The 16,761-nt window shown below is 34.8% G+C and overlaps 1 protein-coding gene across 4 annotated transcripts in view; it reads left to right on the top strand.

Moving 5' to 3' along the window:
• The window catches only part of LOC116589965 (multiple epidermal growth factor-like domains protein 6), an 83,672-nt gene extending 68,560 nt beyond the window's left edge, over window positions 1–15,112 (top strand). For all 4 annotated transcript variants that reach the window (XM_032341709.1, XM_032341706.1, XM_032341704.1 and 1 more), the window contains 4 exons: window positions 601–726; window positions 14,040–14,063; window positions 14,154–14,206; window positions 14,461–15,112. In XM_032341709.1, coding sequence (XP_032197600.1) covers window positions 601–726; window positions 14,040–14,063; window positions 14,154–14,206; window positions 14,461–14,562 — 305 coding nt within the window. In that variant the 3' untranslated portion in view covers window positions 14,563–15,112. The remainder of the gene's footprint in view (window positions 1–600; window positions 727–14,039; window positions 14,064–14,153; window positions 14,207–14,460) is intronic.
• Window positions 15,113–16,761: the final 1,649 nt, after the last annotated feature.

Below are 16,761 nucleotides of genomic sequence, written 5' to 3'. Positions count from 1 at the left end.
AAGTTGCAAAAGATAAATTAATAAATGTGTTAATACATTAATTAATTAAAATATGACTTATATTAATTAATATAATTAATTAAAAAGGGTAATTTAACAAATTTGTTGATTTTAATAAAGAATAAATTTAAAAACAAGTTAAATACATAAATGGTATTTGGAGAAATGAGCATAATGGATTCTGTGTCGGTGCACTGAAGTGTAAACTGAGATTCTAGAGTGGACTTTAAGAGGAAACATACTCAAGATTATGACACACACATACAGGCAAACAAGCACACACACACACATTTGCTAAGGCAGCAAGACTGAGTTTGTAAGAGTCATTTATATCATATATGTTAAGTGTTTGACACTAGATATTTGGTTGGAATTCCTGATGTCAACCAAAATTGCACTAAGTAAGCAACAATTTGAACAGTTCCTTTTTTTGTTTTGTTTTTTCAAAGTAACCTTTTAAGTTGAAAACTAAAGTGAAGGCAAGACAAGGAAACCTATTTGATTAAAAGAAAGGGTCGTGTATTTACAAGGTTTTTAAAGTCTTGACTGGCAAAACATTTTAATAAGAAAAATATGGTTTTGTTTTGCTCCTTCCTGCAGTTTGTCCTGTGAATCACTATGGGCAGGACCGTGTCCAGCAGTGTTCCTGTGTCTCAGGACAGTGTGACCCAGTGACTGGAGGGTGCCAATGTCCACCTGGACAAATGGGAGCCAGATATCAGCAAGGTAACAATGAATGCAGGGTCACCTTGTCTGTCAAGGCACTAACTAAGCTACACTATGAAAGCAGGTTGGTGCCAGGGAATATAATAAAATGGGCATTGTTTATAACACTTTCTTTTTAAATGTGGCTTTAATAACATGAAAGTACACACTCTTGTATAGTCATATAGGAAATAGCCTACTGGAGGGCAAACAAGAATTGAAAACAAAAAGAATAATTTTTGTATACTCTTGAGTAGGAGCAAATTCTGAAATAACTTTGGTTAACTTTTGTAAAGCTGCCTAAAATTGTGTGTTAGGGATGTCTAATTATAAAAACTGAAAAGTTTTATATTTTCTTCAACTTTCAGAAGCCTAGTGAAAGCTGTAAGAAAAATGAGAGACAGAATGGAAAACATGATTTTTGTTTAAAACTATAAAACTTTCTTGTCCTTAATCATATTATTCATTATTTTCTCAACAATAATCATAATAGAAGAACTCTCAAGTTCAGTGAAATGACATATGGAGAACCACTTCTCCATTGCACACACAGAAGGGCAAAACCTGGTTAAAAGAGAAGAGTTGGTTGCATGAGTATGCTGCAAGAGCTACCTTGAATCCCACTGGACATTGCAGAATTGCAGAAAAAAAAAAAAACCAGGATAAAACCAGGAAGTGCACAGAACCATCATATTTTCAACTCTGCACTAGAATAGAGGGTTATCTGTGGGCAATAAGCAACCTTGCAGCCAAAAGGAGCTAAGAAGCCCACATACATATACCCCAAAACTGTGTGTCATATGGAGTTTTACTCTAGCCCCAGGAGGCTTCCAACTAGCTGAAATAATTTTTCTAGCCCAGATTCATACTACTCTCCCCCCAAATAATGTGCACAGAAAACTAACCCAATACAAGAAAATGAAAGCAAAAACAAAAACTTGATGCATAAAAAGACCCCCAAAAAACCCTCCTCTCATTTTGGAAACAATATATGAAATTATTCAAAGCTTTGGGTACCTTTTTAGTGAAAATTCTTTAAGAAGGGTGAAGGAGAAAAAGAATAAAAAAACAAAATGCAGATGGACATAAAGCAGAAAAGTTTTGCTAGGGAGCACACGGTAATATTAACCAGAATTTTTTCCAAGAATTCGAGGGACGTAATGAAAAAGTGTTCTCTACAACTTGTGAGTATGATGCTGAGATACAAGGGTTCATGGAATAAATGAAAAGACAACAAAGGGAAATGAAAAAGTAAGCTGGCAGAGCTCAGAAAGAAGTGGAAATGGAAATTAAAACCTCACATCATATAAATGAAGACCATATTGAACACAGGTAATAGAGGATTGAATCTGCTTATGTGACAGCCAGGTAAATGGAGAATAAGCTTGAGGAAAGTAGAAACAAAGAAATGGAAAAAATAGAGAGACAAATATATAAATGGAAAAGAAGATATCCGAGTATAATATTCAAGATTTTGTTTCTCTGAAATGAAAGAAGATTTGATGCTACAGACTGAATACATTCTATTCCCAGAAACTCTAGTGAAGATTGATCATAAGCAAGGGGAAGTCCACTGGGGATAAAAGAAAAAAAAAAAGGGAGATCTTATATGAAGAGAGGGGAAAATCAGTCTGGCCTCATGCCTCACAGCAATAATCAAAACCATTGCTAGCATGTGGTTAATCAATGCCTATGGAGTTTTTGGGAAAAAATATGACTCAAGTGTGTTATACACAGTTAAACTGTTATTCAAGTATAGTATGACTGAAAATAAATATTTTTTAAGTCTTTTTTTTTTTTTTTAAAGAGTTTATTTATTTATTTGACAGACAGAGATCACAAGTAGGCAGAGAGGCAGGCAGAGAGTGAGAGGGAAACAGGCTCCCCCCTGAGCAGAGAGCCTGATGTGGGGCTCGATCCCAGGATCCTGAGATCATGACTCGAGCCGAAGGCAGAGGCTTTAACCCACTGAGCCACCCAGGCGCCCCGAAAACAAATATTTTTAATAATAAAAGTTACTGAGGATATAATAGCCATAAAATATTTCTGAAGAAACTGTAGAAGATAAATTTGAGCAATCAAGTAATAAATGGAAGATCTCTGGTAAGAAGACTATTAGTAGATATTCAATCTATTTTTATTTGGGCTAAGTTTAAAACAAATGTGGGAATTATGGCCACATGATATGATAAATATATAAATATTTAATATTATACCAATTTTGACAGTTTATCAAAATGGGCATAAACTAAAAGGAAAGAAGATGGAGGATGTTGAGTATACTGATCTTATTTCTTCATTAGAAGTTGTGAATGGGAGGGACAGATCTGTGTCAAAAGGTATTGTTTAAATATGACAAGTCAATAAGCATATTTAAGTGTATAAAGGTAAATGTTGGAATTTAAAATGCTAGAACTGGGTGTAGGAGCTTTTCTTTCCTTTAAAATGTTGGAATACAGTTTCTTCTAATAGACTAAAATATACCTTAAATGTAGTATATGGCTTTGTTCTAGTTTCCTGCCCGATTACATTCTCTCTCTTTTTTTACATTTTTACATTTCATTTTTTTCTTTCTTTTTTCAACCAATTTCTCATTTTATCAATTTATTTTTTTAAAAATCTTTAAAAATTTTTGTCTCTACCATCACATTCCATCCCTTCATCATATTTACCCCTATTTTTGTGTGTGTGTGTATATATATATATATATATATATATATATATATATATATATTCTTCTTTCTCTAAAATTTTGGGAGGCAGTTTCTTCTAAGACCAAAACACACCCAGAGTCTAGTGTGTGGCTCTGTTCTAGTCACCATCCTGCTCATATTCTTTTTTCTTTTTTCATTTTCCCCCTGGTTTTGGATCTCTTCTGATTTGTTTATCATATATTTTTTCTGGGATCATTATTACCTTTTAGCATTTTGTTCTCTCATTCATCTAGTCTTCTCTGGACAAAATGACAAAATGGAAAAACTCACAAAAAAAGAAAGAAAGAAAACCCAAGAGACAGTACCATCTGCCAGGGACCTAATCAATATAGCCATTAGTAAGATATCGGAACTAGAGTTCAGAATGACAATTGTAAAGATAGTAGCTGGGCTTGAAAAAAGCATAGGAGTTAAAAGAGAATCCTTTATGGAGAAATAAAAGAACGAAAATACAACCAAGTTGAAATCAAAAAGGCTATTTATGAGGTGCAATAAAAAATAGAGGCTCTAACTGCTAGGATAAATGAGGCAGAAGAGAGAATTAGTGATATAGAAGATCCAATAATGGAGAATAAAGAAGCTGAGAAAAAGAGAGAAAAACAACTACTGGATCATGAGGGGATAATTCCAGAGGTAAGTGATACCATAAGATAAAACAATATTAGAATAATTGGGATCCTAGAAGAAGAGAGAGAGGGGGGCAGAAGGTATACTGGAGCAAGTTATAATGGAGAACTTCCTGAATTTGGGGAAGGAGACAAGCATCAAAATCCAGGAGGCACGGAGAATCCACCTCAAAATCAATAAAAAAAGGTCAACACCCTGTCTTCTAATAGTAAAATTTACAAGTCTCAGAGACAAAGAGAAAATCCTGAAAGAAGCTCGGGAAAAGAGGTATGTAACCTACGAAAATAGAAATATTAGATTGTCAGCAGACCTATCCACAGAGACCTGGCAGACCAGGACTGGCATGATATATTCAGAGCACTAAATGAGAAAAATATGCAGCCAAGAATACTATATTCGGGCAGACTGTCATTGAAAATAGAAGGAGAGATAAAAAAAAAAAATCCAGGACAAACAAAAAATAAAGAATTTGTGAACACCAAACCAAATATTGAAAGCCATCCTCTAAGCAAAGAGAGAGCCTTAAAGTTACAGACCGGAAAGGAACAGAGACAATATACAGTAACAGTCACCTTACAGGCAACACAATGGCACTACATTCATATCTTTCAATAGATAACCTGAATGTAAATGGGCTAAATGCCCCAATCAAAAGACACAGGGTATCAGATTGAATAAAAAAATAAGACCCATTGATATGCTGTCTGCAAGAGACTTATTTTAGACCCAAAGACACCTCCAGATTTAAAGTGAGGGGGTGTAAAACAATTTACCATGCTAATGGACATCAAAAGAAAGCTGGGATGACAATCCATATATCAAACAAATTAGATTTTAAACCAAAGACTATAATAAGAGATGAGGAAGAGCACTATATCATACTTAAAGGATCTTAAAGGATCTATCCAACAAGAAGCTATAACAAATTTAAATATCTATGCCCCTAACATAGGAGCAGCCAATTATATAAGCCAATTAATAACAAAGTCATTGACAATAATATAGTAATAGTAGGGGACTTTACCACCTCCCTCACTGGAATGGACAGATCATCTAAGTGAAAGATCAACAAGGAAATAAAAGGTTTAAATGACATGCTGGACCAGATGTACATCACAGATATATTCAGAACATTCCTCCCAATGCAACAGAATACACATTCTTCTCTAGTGCACATGGAACATTCTCCAGAATAGATCACATTCTGGGTCACAAATCAGGTCTCAACTGGTACCAAAAGTTTGGGATCATTCCCTGCATATTTTCAGACCACAATGCTCTGAAGCTAGAACTCAATCACAAGAGAAAAGTTGGAAAGAACTCAAATATGGAGGCTAAAGAGCATCCTACTAAAGAATGAATGGGTCAACCAGGAAATTAAAGAATTTTAAAAATTCATGGAAACAAATAAAAATGAAAACACAACTGTTCAAAATCTTTGGGATGCAGCAAAGGCAGTCCTGAAAGGAAACTATATAGCAATACAAACTTTTCTCAAGAAACAAGAAAGGTCTCAAATACACAACCTAACCATACACCTAAAGGAGCTGGAGAAAGAACAATGAATAAAGCCTAAACCCAGCAGGAGAAGAGAAATCATAAAGATCAGAGCAGAAATAAATGAAATAGAAATCAAAAGAACAGTAGAACAGATTGACAAAACTAGGAACTGGTTCTTTGAAAGAATTAAAAAGACTGATAACCACCTGGCCAGACTTATCAAAAAAGAAAGAGAATGGACCCACATTAATAAAATCATGAATGAAAGAGGAGATATCACAACCAATACTGAAGAAATATACAAACAATTATAAGAACATATTATAAGCAACTATATGCCAGCGAATTAGACAATCTGGAAGAAATGGATGCATTCCTAGAGACATATAAACTACCAAAACTGAACCAGGAAGAAATAGAAAACCTGAACAGACCCATAACCAGTAAGGAAATTGAAGCAATAATAAAAAAATCTCCCAACAAATAAGAGCCCAGGGCTAGATGGCTTCCCAGGGGGAATTTTAACATTTAAAGAAGAATTAATACCTATTCTGAAACTCTTCCCCAAAATAGAAAAGGAAGGAATACTTCCAAACTCATTTTATGAGTCCAGAATTACCTTGATCCTAAAGCCAGACAAAAAGCCCATCAAAAAGGAGAATTACAGACCAATAGCTCTGATGAACATGGATGCAAAAATTCTTACCAAAATACTAGCCAATGGGATCCAACAGTACATTAAAAGGATTATTCACCACGACCAAGTGGAATTTATTTCTGGCAGCAAGTTTGGTTCAACATCTGCAAATCAATCAATGTGATACATTAATAAAAGAAAGAACAAGAACCGTATGATACTCTCAATAGATGCAGAAAAAACATTTGACAAAGTATAGCATCCTTTCTTGATTAAAACTCTTCACAGTGTAGAGATAGAGGGTACATACTTCAATATCATAAAAGTCACGCATGAAAAACCCACAACAAATATCACTCTCAATGGGGAAAAACTGAGAGCTTTTCCCCTAATATCAGGAACATGGCAGAGATTTCCTCTATTACCACTGCTATTCAACATAGTACTAGAAGTCCTAGCCTTGGCAATAAGACAGCAAAAAGAAATAAAAGGCACAAAAACTGGTGAAGAAGAAGTCAAACTCTCACTCTTTGCTGGTGATATGATACTTTATATGGAAATCCCAAAAGACTCCACCCCAAAACTGCCAGAACTCATATAATTCAGTAAAGTAGCAAGATATAAAATCAATGCACAGAAATTAGTTGCATTTCTATACACTAACAATGAGGAAGATGAAAGAGAAATTAAGGAGTTGATCCCATTTATGATTGCACCAAAACCATAAGATACCTAGGAATAAATCTAACCAAAGAGGCAAAGAATCTGCACTCAGAAAACTATAGAATACTCATGAAAGAAATTGGGAAGGACACAAGAAATGAAAAAAACGTTCCATGCTCATGGATTGGAAGAACAAATATTATGAAAATATCTATGCTACTTAGAGTAATCTACACATTTAATGCAATCCCTATCAAAATATCATCAACTTTTTTTCCACAGAAATGGAACAAGGAATTCTAATATTTGTATGGAACCAGAACCAGAAAAGACCCTGAATAGCCAGAAGAATGTTGAAAAAGGAAAGAAAGGTAGTTGCATCACAATTCTGGACTTCAAGCTCTATTACAAAGTTGTGATCACCAAGACAGTATGGTACAGGCACAAAAACAGGCACATAGATCAATGAAACAGAATAGAGAACCCAGAAGTGGGCCCTCAACTCTATGGTCAACTAATTTTGAAAAAACAGGAAAGAATATCCAATTTGGAAAAAAGTCTCTTCAACAAATGCTGTTGGAAAAATTGGACAGCCCCATGCAGAAGAATGAAACTGGACCATTTCCTTACACCATGCATAAAAATAGACTCAAAATCGATGAAAGAACTAATTGGGAGACAGAAATTCATCAAAATCCTTGAGGAGAACACAGGCAACAATCTCTTTGACTTCAGCCACAGCAACTTCTTCCTAGAAACATTGCCAAAGGCAAGGGGAAAATGAACTATTGAGATTTCATCAAGGTCAAAAGCTTTGCACAGCAAAGGAAACAGTTAACAAAACCAGAAGAAAACTGACAGAATGGGAGAGGATATTTACAAATGACATATCAGATAAAGGGCTAGTATCCAAAATCTATAAAGAAGTTATCAGACGCAACACCCAAAGAACAAACCAAGACATGGGCAGAAGACATGAACAGACATTTCTGCAAAGAAGACATCCAAATGACCAACAGACACATGAAAAAGTGCTCAACATCACTCAGCATCAGAGATATGCATCAAAACCACAGTGAGATACCACCACTCACCAGTCAGAATGGCTAAAATTAACAAGTCAGGGAATGACAGATGTTGGTGAGAATGCATGAAAGGGGAAACCTCCTACACTGTTGGTAGGAATGCAAGCTGGTGTAGCCACTCTGGAAAATAGTATGGAAGTTCCTCAAAAAGTTGAAAATAGAGCTACCCTACAACCCAGCAATTGCACTACTGGGTATTTACCCCAAAAATACAAATGTAGTGATCTGAAGGGGCATGTGCACCCCAATGTTTACAGCAGCAATGTCTACGATAACCAAACTATGGGAAGAGCCTAGATGTCCACCCACAGATGAATGGATAAAGAATGGATAAAGAATAATGTATGTATGAGTGTGTGTGTGTGTGTATGTATATACACGCACATACATACATTATGCAGCCATGAAAAAATAAAATCTTGCCATTTGCAACAATATGGATGGAACTAGAAGGTATTATGCTAAGTGAAATAAGTCAATCAGACAAAGACAATTATCATATGATCATATGATTTCACTGATATGAAGAATTTGAGAAACAAGACAGAGGATCATAGGTGAAGGAAGGGAAAAATGAAATAAGACAAAACTAGAGAGGGAGACAAACCATAAGAGACTCTTAATCTCAGGAAACAAACTAAGGATTGCTGGGGGCTGTGTGTGGGAGGGATGAGATAGCTAGGTGATGGACATTGGAGAGGGTATGTGCTATGGTGAGTGTTGTGAATTGTTTAAGACTGATAAGACCTGTACTCCTGAAACAAATAGTACATTTTATGTTAATTAAAAAAGAAAAGAAAAGAAGTAAAATAAAATAAGCATTTCATCAGAAAAAATAATAAAATGCAGGAACTGAGAATTTAAGATTAAAAACATAGCCAACTAAAATCAGGTGGAGGAGAGGAATGAGAAAAATTGGAGAAAGAATCATATTAATTCCATTCCTACTCATGCTGCTGAGCCAATATATGCTAAATAAAGAAGTTAATTATGCTATGTAATAATATATTCTTTTTCTAAAGAAGAGTCCATTGATTATATAAAATTATAAGACTTAACTTAGAGAAAGATAGAGTACAGACATTTTTCCATGTTCTTCCCTCTAAAGAGTAAAAATTCTAGTCACTATATCTAGAATAAACATAAAAATCTCTGATGTGGAGAGATCAAGGCAGACTCACTAAGAACTTCAGAGACCTAGGGAACAGGAATGGTGACATCCCTGGGTTTCCATTTTTGATTCATATATCCTGGGCCAGATGGTGGAGAAGCTGCAACCCAGAAGACCAATGGGTGCACACAAAAAAATGAAAGAAAAAAAAAGTCCTATATATGCCTGTATATATTTTTCTCCAAATAAAGTAGTATTTAGTATTTTTCTCTAAATAAAGACAAGGAAAAGGACAGTCAACCAAGACAGAAAACTCTTAGACAATGGCAGGTAAATACTCCAGTCAAACACTAAAGAATAAAACTTTATCCTTGACTCCAACCCCACTAGCAAAGACCAGGTAGAGTCTATTCTTCAGACTCCATGGGGATGCATGAGATACCCCTGCCCTACACCAAGATGGTGTGGGAGAAAGGGCTGAGACTTTCATCCCTGCCACACTGGAATGTATCCCCTGCCCTGGCAATGTCAGTAGAAACTGTGTGGAGACTGTGAACTTCCACCCCCATCAGATAGTATTGAGATACTACTGTTTTCTTCAAGGTGATGTTACAGGAGATCCAGTGGACAGTCAGGACATTCACAACCACCAAATAGCAACAAATCTACCCTGTGCAGTGTCAGTGGAGGTGGAGTGTGAAGCCGTAAGAGGCACTTCTACCCCTCTGTCAGATAGGAGCCAACAGAGATCCCATGGGAAGACTGAACCCTCACACTGGCACGGCAGGAATAAGGCACATTTATGCCCCCTTTCACTTGGGGCAGAGAACTCTATCTGATGAACCTCTTTCCTTGCAAGTACAGTATCACAGGATACTTGCTAAAACGAGATCCAGAATCTTATATCATAGTATTCAATATAGTATTCAGTATAGTATAATATAGTATGATAGTATTCAAAATATCCACGTTTCATTAAAAAGCTATTTATCATACCAAAAACCAGGAAAATTTCAACTTGAACAAGAAAATAATCAACAGACACTAATATTCAGATGATACTGATTATAAAACTATCTGATCAGAATTTTAAATAAGCCATTATAAGTAAAAATAATTGGTGAGCAACTATGGCCATACATGACACAAATTTAAAAGGTAGATTAAGTAGAAAGATAGAAAAATAGAATAAGAATAAAACAAAGACTAAGAAGCATAAGGAAGAACTAAATTGAAACTTGAGAATTGGAAAATTCAATAATAAAAAGAAAAAAAATATATGCCAAACTTAACTCAATGAATGGACTTGATAGCAGAATGGAGAGGCCAGAGGGACAGATCACTGCATTTGAAGATAAACAGTAGGAAATTCCCCAATCTAAACAATAGACAGGGAAAGGAAAGAAATGACCAAAAAAGGGAGAGAGCAGGCCTCAAGGACCTGTGGAACTTTTTTTTTTTTAATTTTTTAAAAGATTTTATTTATTTATTTGACAGACAGAGATCACAGGTAGGCAGAGAGGCAGGCAGAGAGAGGAAGGGAAGCAGGCTCCCTGCTGAGCAGAGAGCCCAATGCGGGGCTCAATTCCAGGACCCTGGGATCAGGATCTGAGCCAAAGGCAGAGGCTTTAACCCACTGAGCCACCCAGACACCCTGGACCTGTGGAACTATTAAAAAGATCTAACTTTGTTTCTTGTCATCCAAATCCCAGAGGGGAGGAGGAAAAGAATAGGGCTGAAAAATATTTAAAGTAAAAATGGTTGGAATTTCCTAAACATGACAAAAAATATAAACCTACAGATTCAAGAAGCTGTGTGAATGACAAACAGGATAAACTTAAAGAAATCTGCATTAAACTTCTAAAGACCAAAGAAGAAAGTCTTTAAAGCAACGGGAAATAGCACCCATGTTAGCTTAGAAAAAGAGACTCCAAAATAAAATGATAGTAAATAAATGGGTACAACCACACAAAACACATGTGAGAAAAATAAAACAGTGGTCATGATATCAGTATCAAACAATGTTAAATTTTATGGCAACAAGGAACTATTGGGAAGGACACTTATAATAATAGAGAATAAAATTGACAGTGAAGATTGAAGTGTAATGAATATGTATAAAAGCAGTAACAGTATTAAAACTCATAAAGCAAAAGCTGTAAGCAATAAAAAGAGAAATAGACAGCAAGAGCTTATCAATAGTAGACTAATTCATTAATGTTAACACATACACATAAAACTGCATACACATATGCATGAAAAAATAAGTTTGTAGAAGTTTGAACATAATTAGTAAGGTACATCTAATTGTTGTAAACCAAACTCTGTTCCCTAAAATAAAAATTATATTTCTCAAATATCCATGAAACATTCACAAAAATTGAAAAAAAAGTCAATCTATTCCAAAAAGTATGATGTATGGCATTCTATGATCACAAGTAGTAAAATAAGAACTAATAACAAAACTAACTTCCTATCAGGGGGAAAAAAAAGCCACATTGTGCTGCATCAGCATTTTGAAATCTCCCTTTTAAATAATCAGTGGCTCAAAAAGAGCAAACAAAACCAGTATCTCAGAAATTTAAAAGCAGTAGTAAGGACATTCACATCCCATGAGGTAGAGCTAATTCAGAAAACAGAGGAAAATTTATATTCCAAAATATTTGTGTTAATAAATAAAAAGTGATGAAAATAAGTGAAAAAAATAAAGTAAAAATGAGGAAGACTAAAGTAAAACAGAAGGAAAATATGAATTATTTAATAAGTTATGTTAAGACAAATGACCAGGAACTAGACAAAAAGTCACTCTTGTAAAAGTAATTTGGTTTACCAAAATTACTTCCAAGTGTATAAAGTACTTAGAGATAATGACAAAAACTCTAAAAGTACTAGAAATACATTGGGATTTTTAAAAGTTATTTTGGAAAGCCATATTATAAATCTTGACAAAAATTCAGAACCAATTCAGAACCCATAAAAGAGAAAAAAATAATCAATTGTGTTTTGACTTAAAAGAAACAAAAAAAAAATTCTTCAAGGCATTAAACACATATAAAAAGTATAAAATTTGTTTTAAATGGAAGAAAAAAATACCAAGTTTTTTAATAAACTAGGAGTTACTACGTATTAGAAAGAAAAGAATCTATGATGCCCATAGATCTTGTGAAAAGATGATTAGCACCATGCATAATGTAAGAAATCCAAATTAAAGTTGCATGTATATAACATCTTCAGTTTTTTTTTTTTTTTAATTAACATATAATGCATTATTTGCTTCAGGGGTAGGTACAGGTCTGTGAATCCTTGGGCTTACATAATTAACTGCACTCGCCATAGCACATACCCTTCCCAGTGACCATAACCCAGTCACATTATCCTTACCCCCACTCCCCAACAACCCTCTTTAGATTTTTATAACATACTAGTTTGACAAAAGAAAATGGCACATTGGTAATCCTTCTTATTAAATTTGCAAATCTCTTTGTAAGGAAATTTGATACTATCCGTCACAAATTAGAAACCATATTATTCTATTTTAAAAAAGTTTTCTGATGACTTACCCCACAGATACAATGGTATATATGGATAAAGACTTCCATAAGGATGGTCATTACAGTGTTGCTCATAGTGGCAAAATATTTTAAGCAACTTACTTGCTCATCAATAATGGTGTGGTAAAATAAATCTTATGAGATGCAGTAAGTCCTATGCAGCTGATAAAAAAACAATGATGCAGGACTATATGTACTAATTTTAAAAATCTTGGGAAATTTTACTTATAGAAGAAGTAAATTTCACAGTATTATGTATCTATATTAACCTTTTGGGTAAAGAAGGGTTAAAGGGTGAGAGAGAGAAACATTTATATGCTTTACTAGATACGGACTATTTCTGGATATATTCAGTCATTTATCCACTCAACTCAAAAATACTTTTTTAATGCCATTGCCTGTTTTAAACATACGGAACATATGGATAAAATACATAATATCCCAGTCGTGCTTTCTAGTGGAGAAGAGAGTAACAATGAACGTAATTAATAAGTGAGTTATATGTATGTTAAAAGGGACTAAACCAATGTTAAGAGAAAAAAATAGAGCATGATGTGGGACTCCAGAGAGGTTTATGGGTTGAAATTGTATTTTATTATTTTATTTTATTTTGGTGGGTTGAAATTTTAAATCTAGTGGCGATTCCACCATTAACTGTACAGCTGTAATGGTCTTTTAAATAAACTGAATTTAAAACTTTCATTTGGTACTTATATTAAGTCAAATAAAGGCAGAAAATAAAGTGTCATACAGATTGAATTCAAATACGAGCTCTGTTACGTATTAAATGTCTTTGGGAAAATAAGAAAAAAAGTCTCTAATGTCTCTTCCTCTAGCTGGAATAGAAAGAAAGGTTGATGAGAAGTCAGAAGTTCTAGACTGGAATCTTGGTTTTTATCTTTCCTGGCTACTTAAGCCTGAGAAAGAATTAAATCTCTAAGCTTCAGCTTTCTCAAGTGTAAATAAGAATACTGTTACCCACATCAGAGGGATAGTTGTGAGCATTAAATGAGATAATTCATGTGGAAAACATCATTATGTAAAAATACTATAAGCTAGAAAGTATAAATGACAGGCCTTTGGCCAAATCTAGCCACAAATGTGTTTGAATTGGCTGATACAGTTTTGGCTTCCGCAGTGCTATAAAGCAATTTAATTAGTTGCCAACTTTCAAAGATTAAATGATTTCATATAAAGTAGATTTTGAATTTCCTGGAAAAAAAAATCATATTAGCTGGCTCTATTAGGCCCATATTCCTCATGGAAAAACCAACTAAAGGTGAGTAGGGCTTATTCTCCTATTGGGGCACTTCCCATTGTTCATTCATTTTCTCCTGACGATGAAGGCTCCCCGCTATGTCTCATTGGCTTTACTCCCTTGCATCTTACCCCCTTCTTCACAGTGGTTTTTCTGTGTCACCCATGATATGCTAAATTGCTTTTCAGATTTCAGCACAAAGTCATCAAGGAGTAAGCTGCTTGTCTGTCTTCTTTATCAACGTTGAGATTAAATATATAAAATGCTCCTATGCCAATCTGGGATTGACCTCTGTTCACTAGGCCATCTCCAGTTCCCAAAGTATACCAAGCACATAGTTATACGCACAATAAAAGTACGTAGTGTGATTGAAAACAAACAAATGGTCGTCCTTGTTACCTTATGGTAACTTTTGAGTAGTTGTTTTTATTTGAATATTTTCTTATGCTTTTGCTATTAGATATGATTACTCCACCTGAAACAGAGAAAAACTTTTGTTCAGGTGATATTTTTATTCAGTTTGGTATATATAAGCATACATACCAATATGTATACATATCTGTATACATACATATGTGTAAATATATGTATATTTTATTTTTACTGTAGGATGTCCCCCAAACGATGTATGGCCCAAACTGTGAACTAAATGTACCTGAAAAATGGTGGCCTTTGCAGTTCTGTGGACAGAAGTTTTACCTGTGGTCTTGAATGGACAGGAAATTATTATGAAAAAGGTAAGTTGATTATCAAATTTTTTTATTCAATAAAATTCTAGGACATACTGCCATTGATAAAATATAATAAATACTTGTGAAAAGGTTATTTTCCAATAAACTCATGAAAACTGTTTATAATTATGACTCCATTTCCAATACAAGTAATGTTATGTTAATATTGATTAATTTTTGTTACCTTATCAAAATAACACATGAAAATCCTTAAAACCCCACGTAATTGAAATAATATTAATTAATGTGAAAGAGCCTTTATGAGACATAAACCCCATTCCCCCTCCAGCTCTGTTTAAGCCTGAAGTCTTTGTGGATGGCAGGTTTGCTGGACCTTGAAGTTTTGGGCATGATACAGAAGGCCCTCAACCACAACAGAGACATTGAGGCTGGCAGGATGGAAGATGCAGGGCCCCAGCTAGAGTCAGTTCATGTTATGAGTGGGCCCAGCTAGATGTGCCTGGGTGGCTCAGTTGGTTAAGCATCTACCCTTGGCTCCAGTCATAATACCAGCGTCCTGGGACTGAGCCCCACGTCTGGCCTCCTGCTCAGCAGGGAGTTTGCCTCTCCTACTTCCTCTGTTGCTCTCCCTGCCTGTGGGCTCTTTCTCTCTCTCTCAAATAAATAAGTAAAATCTTAAAAAAAAAAAAAAATGAGTAGGCCCAGCTACAAGGGGCAAAGAGGAGGACTCTGGGAATAGAGGTCTCCCACCTTCACTTCATTAAGGAAAAATTATTCAGGGGCGCCTGGGTAGCTAAGTGATTTAAGCCTCCGCCTTCGGCTCAGGTCATAATCCCAGAGTTTTGGGATGGAGCCCCGAAGCCTGCTTCCCCCACCCCCTGCCTGCCTCTCTGCCTACTAGTGATCTCTGTCAATAAAAAAACTCTTAAAAAAAAAAAAAAAAGAAAAGAAAAAATTATTCATGTACCACTAAGAATATTTTTTTATTTGTAAGTGACATGCATGTGTTTTCAAATAACATATTACGTGTATTATAAAACATATATAAAGGTTTAAATTGATAAAGAATGAATAAAGATAAATATTGGTGGTTATTCTCATTTCTTTCCGAACCACAATTGATTATTTTGTGCAACACTGGAGAGTATCCTACCTATTTAGAGCATGCTATTGTAGGAGATGATGTTTTATTTTATTTTATTTTGACAGAATAGAGAGAAAGGGTTCTGATGATGAGGCAGAGGGTGGGTAGGATTGTTATGTGGACACCTAACCTTGGAGTACCCTGAGTGGAAAAAAATCCACTCAGGATCAGCTTCTGGGCTGTTTAATGGGATTGATGTTAATGAAAGTTTTGTAAATATGTATATGGTAATTGAAGTACAACTTTACTTTCTAATGGGAAGGATTATGTGTTTCTATGGAGTTTCATTCATTCTGGATATATAGTTCACTTTCTGTTTAGATGGCCTGCCAAAAATGTTTAGATTCTGGTAATACCTTTCCTTTTTTCTTGACCTGGAATTTTCTTTCTCTTCTTTTCCTACATGATAAATATTCTAAATACAAGCATGTGTGAGTGCGTGTACGTGTAAGTGTGTGTACGTTGAGTGTGTGCATGAAATTCTAATGTGAAAGACACTAGCTATGATAGTTTCATGCTATCTTTACTATTGTATGCATCTAGGTGTAATCTATTTGATTTTTGTCAGAAATTATACCCTTCTGTGGTTTATTATTTTATGTTCTGGTGTTTTTATCTCAGATATAAATCATGAACACTAATAATGGTCACAGACATATAAATCTTAGTAAAAAGTGGTCAAAACTTTGAAACCCAGTATCAAAAACACATCTTATTAAAATAAAGTAAAATCTTTTACTGCTAAAATAAATTAACATTAGCTCTGGGCATTTTTTGGCATGGAATAGCCTATGTAAAATTATTTAATTTGTTAATTAAAGTTTTTGTCTTGCTCTAAAAAAAAACAACAACAACAAAACTTTCACCTAAATGGCTTCACCTATGGGGGTTATCACTCTTCAGATCTGTGGCCCTAACATACCATCACAATGGGTGTGATTACCCACCATCCTTTACCATTAATTTGACTGTCATCAGATGGTACCTTGCCCTGAGAGTGGTTAGATCCATATGCTAACTCCTGCACTGCTGATAACAATGCTCTATGCCTTTGGGAATATCAGTCTTCCCATG

Source organism: Mustela erminea, chromosome 1 (assembly GCF_009829155.1).
Source record: "Mustela erminea isolate mMusErm1 chromosome 1, mMusErm1.Pri, whole genome shotgun sequence".
NCBI classification, from domain to species: domain Eukaryota; kingdom Metazoa; phylum Chordata; class Mammalia; order Carnivora; family Mustelidae; genus Mustela; species Mustela erminea.
This window is presented reverse-complemented; position numbering and strand designations above follow the sequence as displayed.